General features: G+C 41.2%; 1 protein-coding gene across 3 annotated transcripts in view; it reads right to left on the reverse strand.

Moving 5' to 3' along the window:
* Positions 1-9476: 9476 nt before the first annotated feature.
* Positions 9477-21083, reverse strand: part of COL26A1 (collagen type XXVI alpha 1 chain) — a 757193-nt gene continuing 745586 nt past the window's right edge. Inside the window, exons 12-14 of one of the 3 annotated variants that reach the window (XM_073667773.1) lie at positions 18013-18057; positions 13096-13180; positions 9477-11852 (exon numbers count right to left, since the gene is read on the reverse strand). In XM_073667773.1, the coding sequence (XP_073523874.1) occupies positions 11695-11852; positions 13096-13180; positions 18013-18057 (288 nt within the window). In that variant the 3' untranslated portion in view covers positions 9477-11694. The remainder of the gene's footprint in view (positions 11853-13095; positions 13181-18012; positions 18058-21083) is intronic. The other 2 variants (XM_073667772.1, XM_073667771.1) reach the window with 2 other exon arrangements.

Here is a 21083-nt window from a genome sequence, read left to right on the forward strand (position 1 = left end):
GTGAGAGAGGTAAAGAAGAACCCCAAGATCACTGTGGCTGAGCTCCAGAGATGCAGTAGGGAGATGAGAGAAAGTTCCACAAAGTCAACTATCACTGCAGCCCTCCACCAGTTGGGCCTTTATGGCAGAGTGGCCCAACGGAAGCCTCTCCTCAGTGCAAGACATATGAAAGCCCGCAAAAACACATGAAGGACTCCCAGACTTTGAGAAATAAGATTCTCTGGTCTGATGAGACGAAGATAGAACTTTTTTGTGTTTATTCTAAGTGGTATGTGTGGAGAAAACCAGGCACTGCTCATCACCTGCCCAATACAATCCCAACAGTGAAACATGGTGGTGGCAGCATCATGCTATGGGGGTGTTTTTCAGCTGCAGGGACAGGACAACTGGTTGCAATTGAAGGAAACATGAATGCGGTCAAGTAGAGAGATATCCAGGATGAAAACCTCTTCAAGAATGCTCTGGACCTCAGACTTGGCCGAAGGTTCACCTTCCAACAAGACAATGACCCTAAGCACACAGCTAAAATAACAAAGGAGTGGCTTCAGAACAACTCTGTGACCATTCTTGACTGGCCCAGCTAGAGCCCTGACCTAAACCCAATTCAGCATCTCTGGAGAGACCTGAAAATGGCTGTCCACCAACGTTCACCATCCAACCTGACGGAACTAGAGAGGATCTGCAAGGAAGAATGGCAGAGGATCCCCAAATCCAGGTGTGAAAAACTTGTTGCATCATTCCCAAGAAGACTCATGGCTGTACTAGCTCAAAAGGGTGCTTCTACTCAATACTGAATACTTATGACCATGTGATATTTCAGTTTTTCTTTTTTTAATAAATTTGCAAAACTTTCTACATTTGTTTTTTTTTCACTCAAGATGGAGTGCAGAGTGTACTTTAATGAGAAAAAAATGAACTTTTTAGAATTTACCAAATGGCTGCAATGAAACAAAGAGTGAAAATTTTAAAGGGGTCTGAATACTTTCCGTACCCACTGTATATTTATGAGTTTATGAAAAAAAAACAAAAAAACAAATAGTCAAATGGTAATTTACAGTACATTTATTTTTCAGTGCATTATAAAAAAAATAGGTCCATCATATGTGTGGATTGCACTTAGCTGTCAAACCAAACTCACAAAAAACACAAATGAAACACACCTCAGTGTTTATATATAAACATTACTGAATTTCAAGCAATTGGAGCAAATGAGATACAATGTTTAAATAAAAAGATAATGAAGGTTACATTTACTCTGCACTCCGGTTTTCTTAAGAGGACAGCTCTTTGGCTGGCAGTATAAAATGTTCATGACTATGCTCTAAAAATGACTGTAGATTGTGGGAATTTAACACATAAGATATAACATTATTGTTTCATGAGACATATACTAGCAAAATTACCATTATAACATACAACAGCTTCCCTGTTAACAAAAACCAAGCCCAATACCAATGACACAAGCAATGTAAAAACATATTAAGATTTTGTGCTGAGCATGGACTACTCCTTCACCCTGTGTTGAGGGATTAAGATGAGTAGAACAAGTTTTAAAAAAAATAACATTGCGAACTAAAAATATAGAAACCCTATGATACCGGTGGTCGCAAACAATCATATACTGTGCCTGAAAAAAAAAACAAAGAAAATATAAATACAACGAATGCTAATGAAATGAGTTTTCTGTTAACAAATATAGCACCAGAATGTAGTATTTTCACACAAAAGCAATTATATAAAAACTAGTACAAAAAATACCATGATTGTTACATATCATTTGCCCAGATATTTCATAGAGCCCACATATCACAACATAGTTGCATGATGTTCAATGATAAAGTTTAAGGGGGTTGCCTGGGTTAGGAAACCTATTAGGGCATTTTGAGGTATCAGAGTTTAGGCAACAGTTCAGGCACCCCATGTAATAGCTGAAATAAAACAGAAAAGAAACAATACCTCATTTTCCCCCTGCAGATACAATGCTGATATTATGGCTGTCCTTATTGCCTTTATTTCTACAAATGACTTTTTTTTTCAATATTTGCAGCTGTGTTTTATTTTATTTTATTTTTTTAAAGGGGTTATCCACTGTTAGGACAATCCCTTCTCAATCTGAGTGTTTTCCTCCATTAAAATAAAAACACCTATACTCACCTTCCGTTCTGGTGCCGTTCCGCTCTCCCTGTGGCTGCTTCCTCACTTTGTCTTGATTACTTATATGTCTGAAGGTGGGGACAGTGAAGCCAGAGCTAATTGGGCATAGGGCACACACAATATAGCAACCTCTCCCGGGAGAGCGAGTGCCAGCACCGCTGGAACGGCGCCGGCACGGGACGTGAGTATACTGTAAGTGTTTTTTATTTCAACAGGGGAAAACAATCAGATTGAGAAGGGGTTGTGCAAGTAGTGGGCAACTAAATTGGATGATCCCTCTAACTTTTTGAGAAAAGGAGACCCTCAGAAAAATAAAGAAGACAAACAGGTCTGGTAATACAAAATGAATGGCTTGTGGATGGTTTTTTGCCTCAGCCCCTTTACCTGAGTTAGGACTGAGCTAGAATACCAAACACAACCCATGGACAAAAAGTGGCATTGTTTAAAAAAGAAAAAGTAAAACTAAGTTAGACCCTTATTTCCAATTTAATTCAACCCCTTTAAATTAATCCATCCCTTGAGGTCATATAAAAAAGAGGTTGGACACACATAAAATCAAAATACTTTCCTCTTGGTAAGCACACTCACAATGGTACTGGTAAGTATAGACTTAAAGGTAATCTGTCAGCAGTTTTTTGCTATTGAATCTGAGGGCAGTATTGGGTAGGGGCTGAGACACTGATTTCAGCAATGTGTCACTTATTAGGCTGTGTGCTGTTTCAATACAATGAATGTTTTTTCAGTAGATCACTACAGGACTAGCTGACCATGTGCCTCCTGGTCTGACCATACCCCCACTTCTGATTAGCAGCTTTCTGTCAATATACAATGTACACAGATAGCTGCTAACCAGTGGTGTGGGCGGGGGAGGCTTTCTGCATGCTACATCTAAAAACTCTGATTGTATCACAACTGCTGCATCAAATAAACTAAGATACAACGCTGAAATCAGGGTCTCTTTCCCTACGTTATGCTGTCCACAGATGAGGTAGAAAAAAACCTGGTGACATATTCCCTTTAATTACTAGACCAAACGAGCCCCTTTATATTGCTTGCACTCCTATTGATTAGTGTTGAGCGAGTAGTTACAGCTGCTCGGTGATATGTTTGAATCGCTCCGTGTGCATGATTTGCGACTGTTTGACAGCTTTATTACATGTGAGGAATCTGTAAGAAATAGACATTCCTCACATGTAATAAAGCTGTCAAACAGTCGCAAATTATGCACAAGGGAGCGATTTAAACATATCACCGAGCAGCTGTAAATACTAGGAGCTCGGCCCGAGCATACTCGGCGAAAGGGTTAACAGCACATACTCGCTCAACACTACTATTGATGCATGTGCCACATTTTGATCCTTTTCTGCTTTTAAAAACATTTAAATGTATTTATCATTGTGCACTGAAAAGCTATTCTACTTTTACTCTGATTTAAAGGTATATGAAACTAGTAACTTTGTAATTTACTTTGCGTTTTATTTGTCATTCATTATTTACTCCATCTCAAGAACGGAATAATTTTTTATTTTATTGTTTATTGCCCATTGCCAATGGAACTGACTACCATTGTCATCTAGCACACTGCTTACATGCTCTTTATCCTAAAGCTTGGAAGCCTACTCTGAAGCAGGATAGGGGGCTAAGAGTTCACACCAGCGATCCTGGCCAGCTTCAGTACCACTGCTATATTATGATGCTTGAGAGGCAAAGCTATCTCATATAGCAGCATCAGAAAGTGTACAGTTTAGGATGCTGGTCCGAACTGTCAATCAATTAAGAGTTGTATCTCCTGCAAGCATAAAGCCGATGAGGCCGTGGAACAGAACGCTCCTGATTGAGAACATCTGACAACACCTTTAAAGACAATTTAATTTCCAAAGTAAGAAAACGATAAACCCCACTCATGTCATCAAGGAACATTATACAGCTTCATGTTTTGAGTATGAAGTCAACAAGATTATTGCACCTAGTTTATGAATACTATACATAGCAATATATTTCAAATCATGTATACCTATCAATAACCTGACCAGTGAAGCGCAATCTTCCTCAATGCAGTCACTAATACATGTGAGTGGGTCCGTATTTGAGTCTTAGATTCCTGCCTAAGACCAGTGCTAAGCTATGTGTCCTGTCTCTCTTTGCAGCATCTCATAGGAGAATATGAGACCCATCGATGCTTTATAGCCTGCTAAATAGCGGTGGCCTTCAAGGCCACTATAATTGTACTCCATGAAGAAGCATACACTTGGTTCACATGGAATAACCTAGTATTTTTTTGTATCACATTTTATTTTTCAACACGTGTAATATGCCAGGATTTGTTTTAGTCTTATTTTTACATTACCAGTACACCTGATCTTGTATTTTTGTTCATAGCAAAACTGAATCATAAATTTAGCAGAGATACTGTATTTACATTTGTTACAATTTGTAAGACCCATTTCAAAACTTTATGTTCTTCAGGTTTTTAATGCTATCAAGGGCACAATTTAGGAGTATTTTTTTCTTAAAAAGTATTACTTAAGAACACGATGGCTGTTTAGACCCATAGAAGCGCTTGTTACAGCGCGGAATAGCCTTTGTCTGCTCGCTTCCTGCAAATCCCATAAGAATGACTTTTTAGTATTTTGTAACAAAGGTTTTTATGGATGGTGAGTGGAGCTATTCTGGATCCCTTGGATTTTTTATACTTTATACTTACAAGTGGAGCAACACTGGATCCATTAGCCAGAGGGTGAGTCCGACATCTATAACGTCCTGTGTTTTTTGACAGTGCCAAGCCTTTCCCTTTTACTAAGTAGTTATTAAAGTAATACAAAAGGAAGTATTAATTTATAACAATAGCATCAGAAGCAAGTGTGTATCTAGGCTGCAGAATGCTGAAGTTTTTAATATACTTCCCGTTAGCATTGTGCATGGTGTCCTAGATAGCACACATAGTCATGTGAACAGCTCTCTCCAGATTCTGGTGGAGCTGCTCACTCCCCGACTAGAGTTTTCCTGTCTGGCAAAGACTAATAGGTGATGTCACAACAGACACCACCCCGAGTCTCTGCCAGACCCTCCCCCATGCCTCCCCGATGCAACAGGGGAATGACTCAGCTGATTGGACAAACCAAGATGGAAAAGGCTTCTACACATATGAGTATAATGTGCTGTGTGCATCCATCCCTCCCTCATCCATCCATCTATCCATCCATCCATCCTTTCCTCATCTATCCATCCCTCTCTCATCCAGCCATCCATCCATCTCTCATCCATATATCCAAACTTCATCTATCCCTCTCTCATCCATCAATCCAAACCTCATCCATCCATTCATCCCTCATGCATCCCTCCCTCCCGCATCCATCCATACACACATCACTATAGACTGAGGTTCTGCAGCAGCTGAAGTGTATTATGTGGTATGTACAGTACAGACCAAAAGTTTAGACACACCTCATTTAAAGATTTTTCTGTATTTTCATGACTTTGAAAATTGTACATTCACACTGAAGGCATCAAAACTATGAATTAACACATGTGGAATTATATACTTAATAAAAAAGTGTGAAACAACTGAAAATATGTCTTATATTCTAGGTTCTTCAAAGTAGCAACCTTTTGCTTTGATGACTGCTTTGCACACTCTTGGCATTCTCTTGATGAGCTTCAAGAGGTAGTCACCGGAAATGGTTTTCACTTCACAGGTGTGCCCTGTCAGGTATAATAAGTGGGATTTCTTGCCTTATAAATGGGGTTGGGACCATCAGTTGTGTTGTGCAAAAGTCAGGTGGATACACAGCTGATAGTCCTACTGAATAGACTGTTACAATTTGTATTATGGCAAGAAAAAAGCAGCTAAGTAAAGAAAAACGAGTGGCCATCATTACTTTAAGAAATGAAGGTCAGTCAGTCCAAAAAATTGGGCAAACTTTGAATGTGTCCCCAAGTGCAGATGCAAAAACCATCAAGCGCTACAAAGAAACTGGCTCACATGAGTACCGCCCCAGGAAAGGAAGACCAAGAGTCACCTCTGCTTCTGAGGATAAGTTTATCCGAGTCACCAGCCTCAGAAATCGCAGGTTAGCAGCAGCTCAGATTAGAGACCAGGTCAATGCCACACAGAGTTCTAGCAGCAGACACATCTCTACAACAACTGTTAAGAGGAGACTTTGTGCAGCAGGCCTTCATGGTAAAATATCTGCTAGGCTAGGAAACCACTGCTAAGGACAGGCAACAAGCAGAAGAAAATTGTTTGGGCTAAAGAACACAAGGAATGGACATTAGACCAGTGGAAATCTGTGCTTTGGTCTGATGAGTCCAAATTTGTGATGCTTGGTTCCAACCACTGTGTCTTTGTGCGACGCAGAAAAGGTGAACGGATGGACTCTACATGCCTGTTTCCACCGTGAAGCATGGAGGAGGAGGTGTGATGGTGTGGGGGTGCTTTGCTGGTGACACTGTTGGGGATTTATTCAAAATTGAAGGCATACTGAACCAGCATGGCTACCACAGCATCTTGCAGCGGCATGCTATTCCATCCGGTTTGCGTTTAGCTGGACCATCATTTATTTTTCAACAGGACAATGACCCCAAACACACCTCCAGGCTGTGTAAGGGCTACTTGACCAAGAAGGCGAGTGATGGGGTGCTATGCCAGATGACCTGGCCTCCACAGTCACCAGACCTGAACCCAATCGAGATGGTTTGGGGTGAGCTGGACCACAGAGTGAAGGCAAAAGGGCCAACAAGTGCTAAGCATCTCTGGGGAACTCCTTCAAGATTGTTGGAAGACCATTTCTGGTGACTACCTCTTGAAGCTCATCAAGAGAATGCCAAGAGTGTGCAAAGCAGTCATCAAAGGAAAAGGTGGCTACTTTGAAGAACCTAGAATATAAGACATATTTTCAGTTGTTTACAATTTTTTGTTAAGTATATAATTCCACATGTGTTAATTCATAGTTTTGATGCCTTCAGTGTGAATGTACAATTTTCAAAGTCATGAAAATACAGAAAAATCTTTAAATGAGGTGTGTCCAAACTTTTGGTCTGTACTGTATGTATATACATCACTATAGACTGAGGTTCTGCAGCAACTGAAGTGTATTATGTGGTATATATGTATATACAGCCGTGACACATGCAGCCGCGGCGGGGGCTTAAACATAGATGCCGAGCACACCGAAAATACTTGGCGAGCACTCGAGTGTGCTCGATTAAAAGGTTAAACAAGCACGCTTGCTCATCACTAATAGGCATCCATACTGTAGTGTGTATTTAGAATAGATCAAGAAACATCACAAGCTAATGTTCAAAAGACAATAAACTTAGATGTTTTTAGCAGTGCTGCAACACTACTTAAAGGGGTATTCCCAAGTTTTTAATTTGCTTTAGTAAATTAGACTGCATGAAAATAAGCAAGTTTGCAATTGACCTGCTTTTTCTGTCTGCTGTCATTCTCTTGCAATGCACACTTTTATCTTACATAGTGTACAGCTTGTTTAGATGGAGCTTGGTCGGTAGTACCTGGCGAGACCCTGGCCGAATGTGGTAGTAGTTACATTCCAGGAGAGGTATTAACTTCTAACATCCCTGCCACATCTCTCCTGTCCATTGATTTCTATACAGCAGTTAATTGCTTACTTCCCTCCCAGCTCCTGACTAGTTGGTCTTCTCCGTTCTATGTAATCACAATTCCCCAGCACCCATCATCATGGCTCTCACTGTCCTTAGCCATATGGTTGTTCAAATACACTGTTATCTCTATATGCATATATAATGATAACAGTGTACACTCCAGAACAAACCACTGGTAGCTGACTGTGTTACAGCAGAATTTGTGCTGAGCTTTACAGTACTATTAATACTACAGCTCTTCTGCTCACCAGAATTGTCACTTAAGGAGAAGACCTCACCATGAAGTAAGGAGATTGTAGATTTGTGAACTGCTCAAGACAACTTGAGAATTACCCTTCAGTCTCTCATTATTAATTTTTTGCAGTTAAAGTAAAAACAAAAGTTCAAATTGAATCTCAGCCTTTTAATATAATACCAAAACATCTAATATTCTATACTGATCAATTTCTCAGTTAATGTTTATGGTGTTTAAGAACTCCACTTTACTGATTCAAAACTCTTGTATAGCCATAGACTTCAAATAAACCTTTTGGCTTCCACCATTAGATGGAGCTTAGTCACATATTGCTATTATTCAATAACCCCAGTGGCGGCTGCAGGCACTTAGCATGTTATGGTTTGAAGGGGTTTTCACTTCTCTAGAAAAAAAACCTCCAAAACCTAAATAGCATATTACAAAATAAAAAAAAAAGTTTTACCCCCCTTGCCTGCCATTCCAGTTCTGATGGATACACGTCCCTTGCCAGTGCCTGTACTTCCAAGCAGCTAAATATGCGCCAATTGAATATGTGCCAGTAGAAGTTTCCAATCACTGGTTGGCTGCAGCAATCCCATGGCATGTAGCTGCATGACTGCCACAGAAACCAATCATTGGCTTCAGCAGTCACATGACTAAACAACAAATGATCAGTTGCAGGGAAGTACAGAGACTAGTAGAGTGCCCTCAGTAAAGGAAAGGGAACAGTAAAATCAGCAAGGTTAATATTACTGCTTTTTCTTATTTGATGTCATTGAAAGTAATTTCAAGGTTTTTTTTTATACTGACAATCTCTTGAAATCTACTATATATAATTTAAAATGTATCAGAATAAAGCTGCACAGGGACCCAGGGGAAAGGGGTCCTAGCACAAATACAATTTCACACAAATTACAAAACACCTTGGAGCCTGATCAATAGACTTGGTAGCCTATTGCCGTGGGAAATTTGCTATTTGTTTTGAATGGGGCTTAAGGCCCCGTCACACTTAGCGACGCTGCAAAGATCCCGACAACGATATGACCTGTCAGGGATCGTTGCTGCGTCACTATGTGGTCGCTGGTGAGCTATCAAACAGGCAGGCTCACCAACGATCAGGGGAGCAGCGACATCGTGGAAAGAATCTTTCCACGATGTCCTGCTCCTGGTTACCAGCCTGCTGCTGAAGCAGGAGCAGGCTGGTAACCAAGGTAAACATCGGGTTGCTAGGGGCACACGCGCACCTAGTAACCCGTTGTTTATCATGGTTACCACTCTGCTACAGTGAGCGGGAGGTTACCGCTCACTTTAGCAGGCTGGTAACCATGATAAACATCGGGTTACTAGGGGCACACGCGCACCTAGTAACCCGTTGTTTATCATGGTTACCATTCTGCTACAGTGAGCGGGAGGTTACCGCTCACTTTAGCAGGCTCGTAACAATGATAAACAACGGGTTACTAGGTGCGCGTGTGCCCCTAGTAACCCGATGTTTATCATGGTTACCAGCCTGATCGCTGCTCCCGCTGGTCACACACAGCGATGTGTGCTGACCAGCGGGAGGGCAACGACCAAAAAATGGTCCAGGACACTTTGCAGCGATCAGCGACCTCACAGCAGGGGCCTGATCGCTGCAAAGTGTCACACATAGCGACATCGCTGGTGAGGTCGCTGTTGCGTCACCAAAACCGTGACTCAGCAGCGATCTCGCTAGCGATCTCGCTATGTGAGACGGGGGCTTTAGAGTTATAAGTGAAAGGAGCTTACAAATGGGGGGGCGGAGATATCCATCTGCATGATTAAACAGGTTGGAGATAAGCACTAGATGTTGTTAGTGTGACATGAGTGCAGCCCTTGTGTGACCTCCTGTGCGCTGTGCTTGCATGATATTTTCGCTGTGCTTGTGAGATGTTTGTACTGTGACTTTCTGATGTGTATACATCATGTTTTGTTGTATGATGCATTACTTAAAGCGTTATCCAGTATAAGAAGGAAAGACTGCATTCACTCTATGATCACTTTGCACTTATTGTCCTGACTAGCTGTTCTTATCAGTCCCATGTAAACACAATCTCCCAGCACCCACCATCATGGCTCTCACTGTCCCAAGCCATGTCCTTGTTCAAATGCAAAGTTATCTCTATATGCAAATATAGCAATAACAGTGCACACTCTAGAACAAGTCACTGATAGCTGAATGTGTTACAGCAGAACTTGTGCTAAGCTTTATAATTCTATCAATACTACAGCTCTTCTTCTCACCAGAACTGTCGCTTAAGGAGAAGACCTCACCATGAAGTAAGGAGATTGCATAGTTGTGAGCTGCTCAAGACAATTTGAGAATAACCTTTCAATCTCTCATTATTCATTTTTTGTAGTATCAATGACTTTATAATTTCTTGGTACCAGTATATTACATATTTAACTTTGGGAGCAACTTATACACAGGTATGTGTGCTGAATGGAATATTGATTATAAATAGACAAAGCTGTGTAAAAGTGTGTTTCTGATTAAGTAATTAAATTAAATGGTTGGGAATGATCTGAATTAAGCAAATGTACTTATAAAAGAACCACTAATGAATATGCAATGTTGTTAGTATTATCAACGTAATGTTGTCATATGTTAATATCGTAAATCATATTTGTATCAGTGAACTGTCGAATACTGTGACCCTGATTCACTAAACCAACTATGCCAGATCATAAAATGCTTTGAAAAGTCTCAAAATTTTTGCCCAACATGGAATTCCTCAAAAATTTTGCAACTTTTAGAGGCAGTTTCAGCTGTCTCCACCAAAATGGGCTGAGCTGGATAAAAAATGGATGGGACAGGACGTAACAATGCCCACTCAGACTGGAGTGAGATTTGTGACAAGGTGCACGCCTGTTTTTAGACGCATCTGATTCATTCAGAGACATCCGACTCTTAAAGGGAACCTGTCACCTGAACCTGTTGTGAACCTACTCAGCGCCAGCACTTAGACCCACTCTGCCAGTAGGAAATAAACTTTATTTCCCCCTGGCAGCATTCCTGTTTCAATCATAAGGGTAGCGTCAGCATTTCCTCCCGGCAGCATGGGTCTAACATGCGAGTGGCAAGCTGGTTCACAACGCTGTTAACTTGCAGATTAACCTGACATCTGCAAGTTAATAGAGTTTTTTCAGGTAACAGGTTCCCTTTAATCAATCAGGTGCATCTCAATCCAACATGCCCCCTTATCAAGACCAGCGTGAACAACAATTATCTTTATGAATCGGGGCCGTAGTATCTGGATCCATACTATTTTACTGTTGTTATTGTGATGATACACGTCATATATACAAATGAATATGTTTGATTCATAAGAGAAACCACCATGTGATTTGGGACATTGGGTCTTTAAAAGAAAAGTATTCTATTTGTTACAAGGAAAACAATGGATGGATACTGCTGATACATTTGTGTAATTTACCAAATATCAGTGTAAGAAATATTATCACCACAAAAAATTTGCAATTGGAACATGGATTCATATTGTGATTAAGACTTGCAGTAACTGAAAGTATCTGCTTCCCATTATGATTTCTTGTAGAGACATTGCATAACATTTGTAAAGCTCTCCCCATTCATCTTTCCTTGGTAAGCACTGCAGAATGGAAATTTCTGATTTCGCAAGATAAAGATGTCCATGTTATTATCAATTCTGACTTGATTCACTGTCGTCCAGCAGTGATGAAAAGATATCAAGTGTCTGATGATATTTCTGTTGCTGTTCACTTTTCTGTTTTAGATTTTTGGAAGTAATAGAACCCAAAATGTCCTGACCAGAGCCTGGCTCCACAAATGAGAGTGTATCTGAGGAAAGAGAGGAATGTGCATGTAAAAAAATATTGAGTTTTGAAGCCTTTAAAGGGAACCCTTTACCAGGTCAAAAGTAGCCAATTGCTCCTATCTTATTCCTGCTGCTCCCCTGAATATTCTGTTTTTTGTCTTTTTAAAATCCACTACATGGTTCCAGAGATATGGTCCTTTTGATTTAGTGCTAATTTTTATGGTCTTTCCCAAAAGGGCTGCTCTTTAGGCTGCTCTTCATCATTGCCCCACTAGTATTGACCATAAAAATTAAAACTAAATATCTCTGGAACCTTGAGACTGATGACAAAAAAATCTGAATACTCAGCGAAACAGGAATAAAATAAGAGCAAAATCTGGACACTTTTGACCTGGTGACAGGTCCATTTTAAATAAATTTACAATAATAACAGTAATAAAGCTCTTTTCATCCTTCTTTATTGACTGTATTTTGAGGCATACAGTATGTCTAAATTCTGAACAAGAGTAACACGGTAAGCAATTTAATATTCGTTCATGATTAGAGATCGGTGAATTTAATCGAGGGGAATAGAATGCTACTTCAATTTTACAAAACTCCATATACTCCAGAGTACAGATTATTTTGTAATTCACTCCTCACAAATTCAGCAAAATGAGGCTGATGTCTTCACTCTAGATCAGGACTTTCAGCACTGACACAGCGCATTCTAACGGTGTGACGGCATGATGCACTTCTAAGGTCTGGTCATGGTTGGAAGGCCTGTTCTAGAGTAAAGATACCAGACATCGGAGGTCAGGATGCGTCGTAACGGTGTGACGTCATGATGCACTGGGAACTCTGAGGCCTGGCCATAGCTGGAAGTCCTCTTCTAGTGTAAAGACACCAGGCATCAGAGGTCATAGCGCTTTGTGATGTGATGATGCACCCTGACCTTTGAGGTCTGTTCATGTCCATAAGCTCGTATGCAGAAAGAAGAGGCCCTGAGGACCGGACAGGCAGGCAGCGGGCACCGGAGGCAGCCTGGGAGCAGGGACAGGTGAGTGATGACGTAAGTAGTAGTTTTTTTTTATTTTTTACACGTTATGTTTATTATGCTCTAGGTTTATAGAGACCCCAGAGCATAATAGGGAACATTCAATTTTTGGAGAATAACTTTGGTGGTAATTGAATTTCCACCCGATTGTAAAATCTGCACCATTTGGCAAATTCGAATTTTGCCAGGTCCGCTCATCTCTAGTAATGATTATTGTAATTTATACTTACCATGTATTCCTATCATGTGCTCCAAAATTAACACTCTTTCTGCTAAAATTTTCAGAGCTTCTCTAAGCTGCTGGACAGCTTCTCCCTATAAGAGAAATGCCTTCTGTTACTCTGCCATCAATAGAGAGAAAATCAGACCCAAACAATGAGTTACATAGAGTGATGTTTTAAAGGGGCTACCTGATGAGTAAACATTATCTTCAAAATTCTCAGAATGAGTTAAAAAATGAAAGTATAATGTTAAAGCACCAATCCAGCATTCTTTTTAAATTTTACTGCTGGAGTGGTATCACTAATTTAAGTTCCCTGACCCTAGTCTTAGACATACCAGCAGCCATCTTCCTCTGTTATCAGCGCCGCTCCGATCGTCTCTTGCAGGTCACTCCAGTGTTTGCTGGGGGAGCAGGAAGTTTACTTCTCAATGCAAGTCTATGAGAGCCAGAAAGAGACTGACAGACTTACAGTGAGAGCTTGTGATCGTTACCTCTGAGTTCCGGTCAGTCAGAAGTTGCGGTCACAAGATGGTGGATTGGGAAACAGCGCCGGGAGCAGGTGAAGACGGCAGCTACTGAGTATAATATTAGGGCCAGGAAACTTAAATAAGTGGCAGCACTGGTGCTTTAACCTCTCCATTCCCCTGTTGTTCCCATTATGATGCTGCCTGACACAGAACTGAAAAGACTAGAAGGACCAAGGCAACATCGTAAAGGGAGTGGTGTGGCACTGCTGAGATGAATATTGGATTATTTATTTTTAAACCTATTCTGAGCATTTTGTAAGCAAAATGTATTTATCAGTGAAGCATATTTAATTAAAGTCTTTGATCAGACTTGTACAACATGAATTCATTGAGATTTCATTGATCTTTTACATCAATAGTAGCATGCTTCTTGCTGTCACAAATTTTAGAAACCCAATGAAAACTATCAAAATTAAGGAGGTTTTCCTGGCACTGGGATTTTCCTGGGATTATTAAAGCATTTTAAAGCCTATTAGAAATTAAAAAACGTTATAATTTACTTCTTGCTACAGTTTGTTCAAAGCACAGAGAACAGAGATTTCCTATCTGTGCATTGAACTTCTCAGCCAGCTGCTCTGCAGTGAGCTCTGAACAGGAATATGATGGTGTCCTGGCATGTGATCCTCATCAAGTTGTGAGTGACTGGAGATGTGCACAGGGAGGGGGAGCAGGGAGAGCACATTGCAGGCTCCTAACAGAACAACCGTATTATAAGCTTGTGAATTTAATTAGGGGGATGTTGCTCAGGGATACAGAGTGCAAGATTATATTATAATACATGAGTACATAATGAGTCCTTGCTCCTCTGCAGTTCCCTGATCCTGTGTGGTGCCAGTGTAACATTACTGACTGCAGGAGAATCTCAGGACAGAGTTCATACAAGGTGAAGTGGGCGGAATGTTATGAAAGAGGAACAGCCTCTGCAATGATTTATCCATCTTCATACTCTATAGGAATTTTTGGATGGTGCTTTGTAGGAGGAGTGGGTGGACATTGAGGGTGAGAGAGTGTGAGCTTTGTATTTTGGGAAATATAGTCTATAGGCTCAAAGAGATATCTAGCAGGAAGATCAGGATGTAATCAATAACAAACTACAGTGATGATTGCCAGGGACTGATGGTAAGCTAAAAACAAAAATAAAAGGGAACGTGGGTTTGGGGACTTATTACAGGGACATACAGATTGTTTTTTGTGTGCCTGAAAAACCCCTTTAATAGAGTCTTACAGTACTGGTTTCGATCCATACGAATACAAATCTGTACCAGTTGTCACAGCTCTGTTATAAGAAGAATCCACAATTCTAGGATGAACAGATTTCGCTAAACAGATACTTGTGGGTTTTCAGTCATTGTGGGGAATTTATCAAAACTGGCATTTCATATGGCATTCTTGAACCTATAGCCCACTGGAAGAAGGTGCACTAAATCATTAGGAGGTGAAAGCACCGCTGCAACATTTTTTTTATTGCATTGCTGGAGTGGTACTTCTAATTTAAGGTCTCTGCACCTAATGTTATACTTACCCACCACTGTCTTGATCTTCTACTGTCATTGCTCCTTTGTGTCTGCAAGCTGACCTTCCGGATCGCTACAGTGTTTGCTGGCTGAGCCGTAAGTCACAACTAATTGTAAGTCTGTGAGAGCCTCGTTCTGCCTTTTATAGACTAGCATTGAAATTGTGAATATTGCTTCTGACTTCCGGCACATAAAAGGTGAAGACGGGGGGCGATAGGTATAATACTAGTGTCAGGGACCTTAGATTAGTAGCACCACTCCAGCACTGAAAAGAAAACAAAACGCTTGAGTGGTGCTTTTATAAATTTGGCTCATCTTTCGGACTTTTCATGAACCAGAAAATGTAATCTATGTAAGCAATAACTAGTGCACAGCAAGTGATACATTTGCCCCTACAAATATCTACAATATCAATAGAACATAGGTAGATTGAAAGATAAATGATACAATGTAATTCTGCTGTATCTAACATTGTAAAATAAAATGAAAATTATTGTTAAACCCAAGAACATTAACATTAAAACACATTCTGACAAACAGCCAAATTGGGTTTATCCATAATTAAAACAGATTTTCTGGCCAGCATCCTAAAAACTTGGATAAAGTTTATGTCCCTAGGTAGGTTCTGCATTGTTTACATTCAGTCTTCTAAAGTCTCTTTTGGCAAATATGAAATATGTAATAACCCCTATGGGTATTTTCAATCATCTTTTAATAATATTAAGGTTTCAGTTCAAAAGTGTAACATTTTACTCAAGTGTCATAACTTCACAAATTTAGTATATTGTGTTTTTATTAATTTTTTTAAAATTAATTTTAAAATATTCACATGGTATTTCAAGTGTGCAAGAATCAACTGAGGAGGTACATACTGTAAAAGTGTGCACATGTAGGCTATGTGCCCACGATGTAGAAATGAAGCAGAAAATTTCTGCAGCATTTCTGCATCTCCCTGGCAGAAAAAACGCATGCAGATTGTGCATGCGTTTTTCCTGCAGAATACATGCGGATCCACATGCGGATTCACATGCGTTTCCGCATGCAGATTGACAAGCGCTTTCCAGGCGATAGCATCACTTGGAAAGTGCTTGACAACTAGGTCACACTGTATAAATCCATGCAAACAGCATGGATTTATACAGTGTGAACCGTAAAAATTAAAACAAATAAAGCTATACTCACCCCCGAGGCCCCGGCGTGGCTGCAGCGCTCGTTCCTCTCTGCTTCCTGGATGCCGGCATATCGCGAGACAGAGCGGTGAAGGGCCTGCGGTCACATGACTGTGACGTCACTGCAGGTCCTCAAGCGATGCCGGCATTCAGAGAAAAGCCGCCGGACAGGTGAATATAAACTTTATTTGTTATTTTATTCATTTTTTACAGGTAGAATGAGAGTCTTCTCTCCTCCAGAACTGGGTACCATCCGCACATAGAGACGTATAGAAGCCACTTGTACAAATGTAGAGTCGCAGTTTCTATGCGTCTCAATGCAGTCAATGGCGGGAGTTCCGCTGCGCTTCCGCAAAATTAAATGACATGCTGCGGATTTTTGTACGCAGCATAAACGCTGCGGAAAAATCCGCAGCATGTGCATAGAACATGCGGAATCCCCTTAGGAACCATGGGGTGCGGATTACCTAGCGTTTCACAAGCGTTTATGCTGCGGAAATTCCGCAGCATAAACGCTTGAAAAACGCTACGTGGGCACCCAGCCGTAGCCTGAACAGAAAATTAATACATGACGTATCATCATGACACTATATGCTTGGATCACTCTGACACTAATTTTGGGGCACTTTATATTGGTATTGTGTGGCACTAATTTTCTTGTAACTTTATGGCATTATAAATTATTTTAATTGAAATGATTTTTTAACTTTTAGATTATTTGTTCCAAGCATGGAAGTTATCCATACGATATGGGAAAACTTCCTCATTGCTAGTGGTTCGACTTCTGGGACCTCCACCGTTCCAGAAAATGTGAATTTGAAGAGTGCCATCTGAATGGAGAGGAGGTCACACCATGCATTCCCTTTCAGACTGCTGAAAAGGGATAGGTTATAACTTCCATACTTGGTACAAACCCTTTAAATAATTATAGTTATTAATATTGTTTTGAAAATATATGGTTCGCAAGATTTTCTCTTCTACATTTTAGTTAATAAAATCTTTAATTTACTCACCATTAAAAAACATGGATATATTTAGTCCACTACCTACATTTCGTTGATCCACCTCTAGTCTCAGTAATGTGTCCCAATCCCCTGATGATGCCTCAAATGAAGGACTCATGCAGACGGCCATATTTTCGGTCCGAGTGCGATCCGACAAAACATCGGATTGTACTCGGACCAATATTATTCTCTGGAGCCATGCACATGTTCGATTTTTTTTCCTTGGACTGATTTTGTCTGAGGGAAAAAGCGCAGCATGCATGATTTGTATACAATATTTGGATCACACTCAGCCATGCAATTCAATGTATCCATGGAAAGAAATTGGACTGCACTCTGATGACTTTTGAGTGCAGTCCGATTTTCATGGACTGACAGAATGGATAAGATGGAGAATTTATTTTCCATCTTCTCCTCATCCAAGAAATTTAGATTACATTATGATCACAATCAGATAAAACTCTGATCAGCGTGTGAGTAGCATAATTTTACCGATATTATCAGATGAGAGTAAATAAAGTCATGTGGCGAGCACACTGAGAATTTGACATTTCTTTCAAACATGCAGCACTTATAACCATCCTCTCATTCAGTGTTCATTATATTCTTCATTTTCTTTACAAACTAACCATCTTATATATTTAGTGGATTTTATTATACAATTCTAACACATCCAATATTTTACTGAAATACACAAAAATATATCCTACGTCATCTCCTTTATTTCCATCTTCTCCTTTCAATCCAGGTTCTCCCTAGTAATAGAAATATTAATAATATAAATAATGATAAATAATATTTCCGATCAACAAAATCTATAATTGAATCAGTTACCGAAAAACGTACTGATCTATGCTAAATATTTTTATTGTTATAAGTCCAATATTTTATGAAACAGATTTAATCTTAGTTTCATACGTGGCTGTAATTGGGCCCTTTGTGTTCTTCTGTCAAATATGAAACAGGTTACCTCCAAATGCTAACATCTATACAATTTTAGGATGTAGACCTCATATAATAATTTTATAATGTCCTACCATGATTATGCAATAAATGCCAGAGATTAAACTGAACCAACATATTTTGCTTGCAACAGGTGTACATTTTATTTTCATACAAGTGTATGGAGAGAGAGGCCGCGCCCACTGGCGGGGGGTATGTTTAACACATACATACCCTCCGTTACCAGGTCTCATACCGGCGAATCTCCGCAGCACACAGTGCCTGCTCTGGGGGGATTCATAAGTCTGCAGTCATACAGAGTGACTGCATACTTATCACTTTTAACCGGACAACCCCTTTAAAGGGAATCTGTCACCACTTTGGAGTTATCGGACCTCTACTATGGGCATACAGGGTATAGAAAAGTAAATCTATACATACCTGTATTGCCCATGGTACAGGTCTGAATATAGAGAAATGTAGTTTTATCTTCTTGGTTTTTCACAGGCTTGGTGTCCCCAGACGCCAATTTATCCCCGCCCATCTTATTATTATTCCACCAATTCCCCGCCTATGTCCACGTTTTCCATATTTCCCCCCTCCCCGCACGTCACAGGTCGCTTTGCGCATGAGCCGGGAGGTGAGGGGAGGGGGGAGGATATGGTAAACGTGGACATAGGCGGGAAATTGGTGGAATAATAAGCAGATGGGCGGGCATAAATTGGCGTCCGGGGACACCAAGCCTGTGAAAAAACAAGAGGATAAAACTACATTTCTCTGCATTCAGACCTCTACCATGGGCCACACAGGTATGTATAGATTTACTTTTCTATACCCTGTATGGCCATAGTAGAGGTCTGATAACTAGTGTTGAGCGATACCTTCCGATATGGGGAAATATCGGATCGGATTGGATCGGACCGATACCCAAAAAGTATCGGATATCGCCGATTCCGATACCGGAAACAAATGCAAGTCAATGGGACACTAATATCGAATGCCATCCCAGCGTGGGAGAATTCTCCTGATTGTTTAAAAGCCGGCGGGCGGTAAAAAGCCGGCGGGCGGTAAAAAGCCGCCGGCTTTTAAACAATCACACAGCCCCATACTGCTTCCCCGCAGCCCCCCATCCCGATCCTCCACTCCCCCCATCCCGATCGTAAGCTAGGACCGGGCAGGGAGCGCAGCACCAGGGAGTGGGGAGCAAAGGACCCGGGCGGGGAAGCCGGCAGTGAAAAGACTTCACCGCCAGCTTTCCCGTTCTGTGCTGCGCTCTCCCGTTGGTTATTTCAAATGAACAGCTGAGGTATCAGCTGATGCTGATCTGCTGCTCATTTGAAGTAGCCGCGGTGCCCTCAGAGGGTTCATGTGAGTTCATGCTTGACTGCATGAACTCACATGAACTTTCCCACGGCCGCACAGGTCAGCCTCACCTCCCAGACCATCAGACCGGTCATGATTAGTGTGTGCGCGGTGTCTGCGTGTGTCTGTGGGTGTTTGCGGGTGTCTGCGGGTGTTTGTGCGATATCTGCGGGTGTCTGCGTGCAGGCAGACATAGGCCGATGTGACACTACTACTCCCATCGGCCTATGTCTGTCCCCCGTCCACTCGTGCCAGCAGGATCAGCTCGATGGGAGCAGTAGTTCCCATCAGCCTGATCCTGCTATTTAAACTGCCCCATATGTTATTTTTGCCCCTATACATCTTTTATTTTTTTAGGCCCCCATATATATTTTTTTGTTTTTGGTCCCCAATAAATTTTAAATACATGTCATTGGTGGCCAGTGGTTACCTAAAATAACTTAGTTTATACATTACCTGTCCCCGCCGATCGCCACCTAAAATAAAGTAAAAAATAAAAAACTACACCTATACTCACCTAGACACCTAATTCCCCGAAGCCATCAATCTCCTGTAATAAAATATAAAATAATAAACCACAACCTTATCCTTACCCCTCCGTAGTATTCCACGAGTGTCCCACGAAGATCTCCAGTTTAGAGCAGCCACATAGAATGTGACCGCTCTAAACCGCTGCCGCCGCTAGAATGATGGGGCCGTAAAGCAGCCCCGTCATTGCATAAGCGGGTTCGCCGGAGTTCAGGCAGCGCTGCTCCGGTTAGCTCCTTTACGGCCCTGCTGTACCGTGAGAAATTCCCACGGTACTGCAGGGCCGTAAAGAAGGTGTCCGGAGCTGCGCTGACTGAATGCACTCCGGTGACCTCAGTCAGTGGCTCCCGCTGCCGGGAGCGGACGTGTTCCCGGCAGTGTGAGCTTACAGCAGCAATGGCAGCTGTCACATCTCCAGATGTGACAGCTGTGCATGGGAGATCAGCGCAGGAACGTGGACAGGTAACTATTTTTTTTTAGTAAACTAAGAATGAAATAAAATGATGTGTTTTATTTCAAATAAATTATTTTTTTCTGGGTGTAGTGTGTGTTTTTTCTTTTTAACACTTTGTAGGTTAGTAATGGGGGTGTCTTATAGACGCCCATCATTACTAACCTGGGCTTCATGGCTGCTGGCGCTGACATGAACCCCACCACTATTACCCCCTGCCACCGCACCAGGGCAGTGTGGAAGAGCGAGGCTAAGCGCCAGATTTGGCGCATCCTATGGATGCGCCATTTCTGGGGCGGCTGACGGGTGGTGTTTCTAGCCTGGGAGGGGGCCAATATTCATGGCACCCTTCCTGGGCTATTAATATCAGCCCCCAGCTGTCTGCCTAGCCTTTGCTAGCTATTAAAATATGGGGGACCCCACGTCATTTTTTTGGGGGTGGGTCCCCCATTTTAATAGCTAGTAAAGGCTAGGTATTCAGCTGGGGTCTGATATTAG

Source organism: Phyllobates terribilis, unplaced genomic scaffold, assembly GCF_046119375.1.
Source record: "Phyllobates terribilis strain yellow unplaced genomic scaffold, ASM4611937v1 Scaffold_2__4_contigs__length_985480577, whole genome shotgun sequence".
Taxonomy (NCBI): domain Eukaryota; kingdom Metazoa; phylum Chordata; class Amphibia; order Anura; family Dendrobatidae; genus Phyllobates; species Phyllobates terribilis.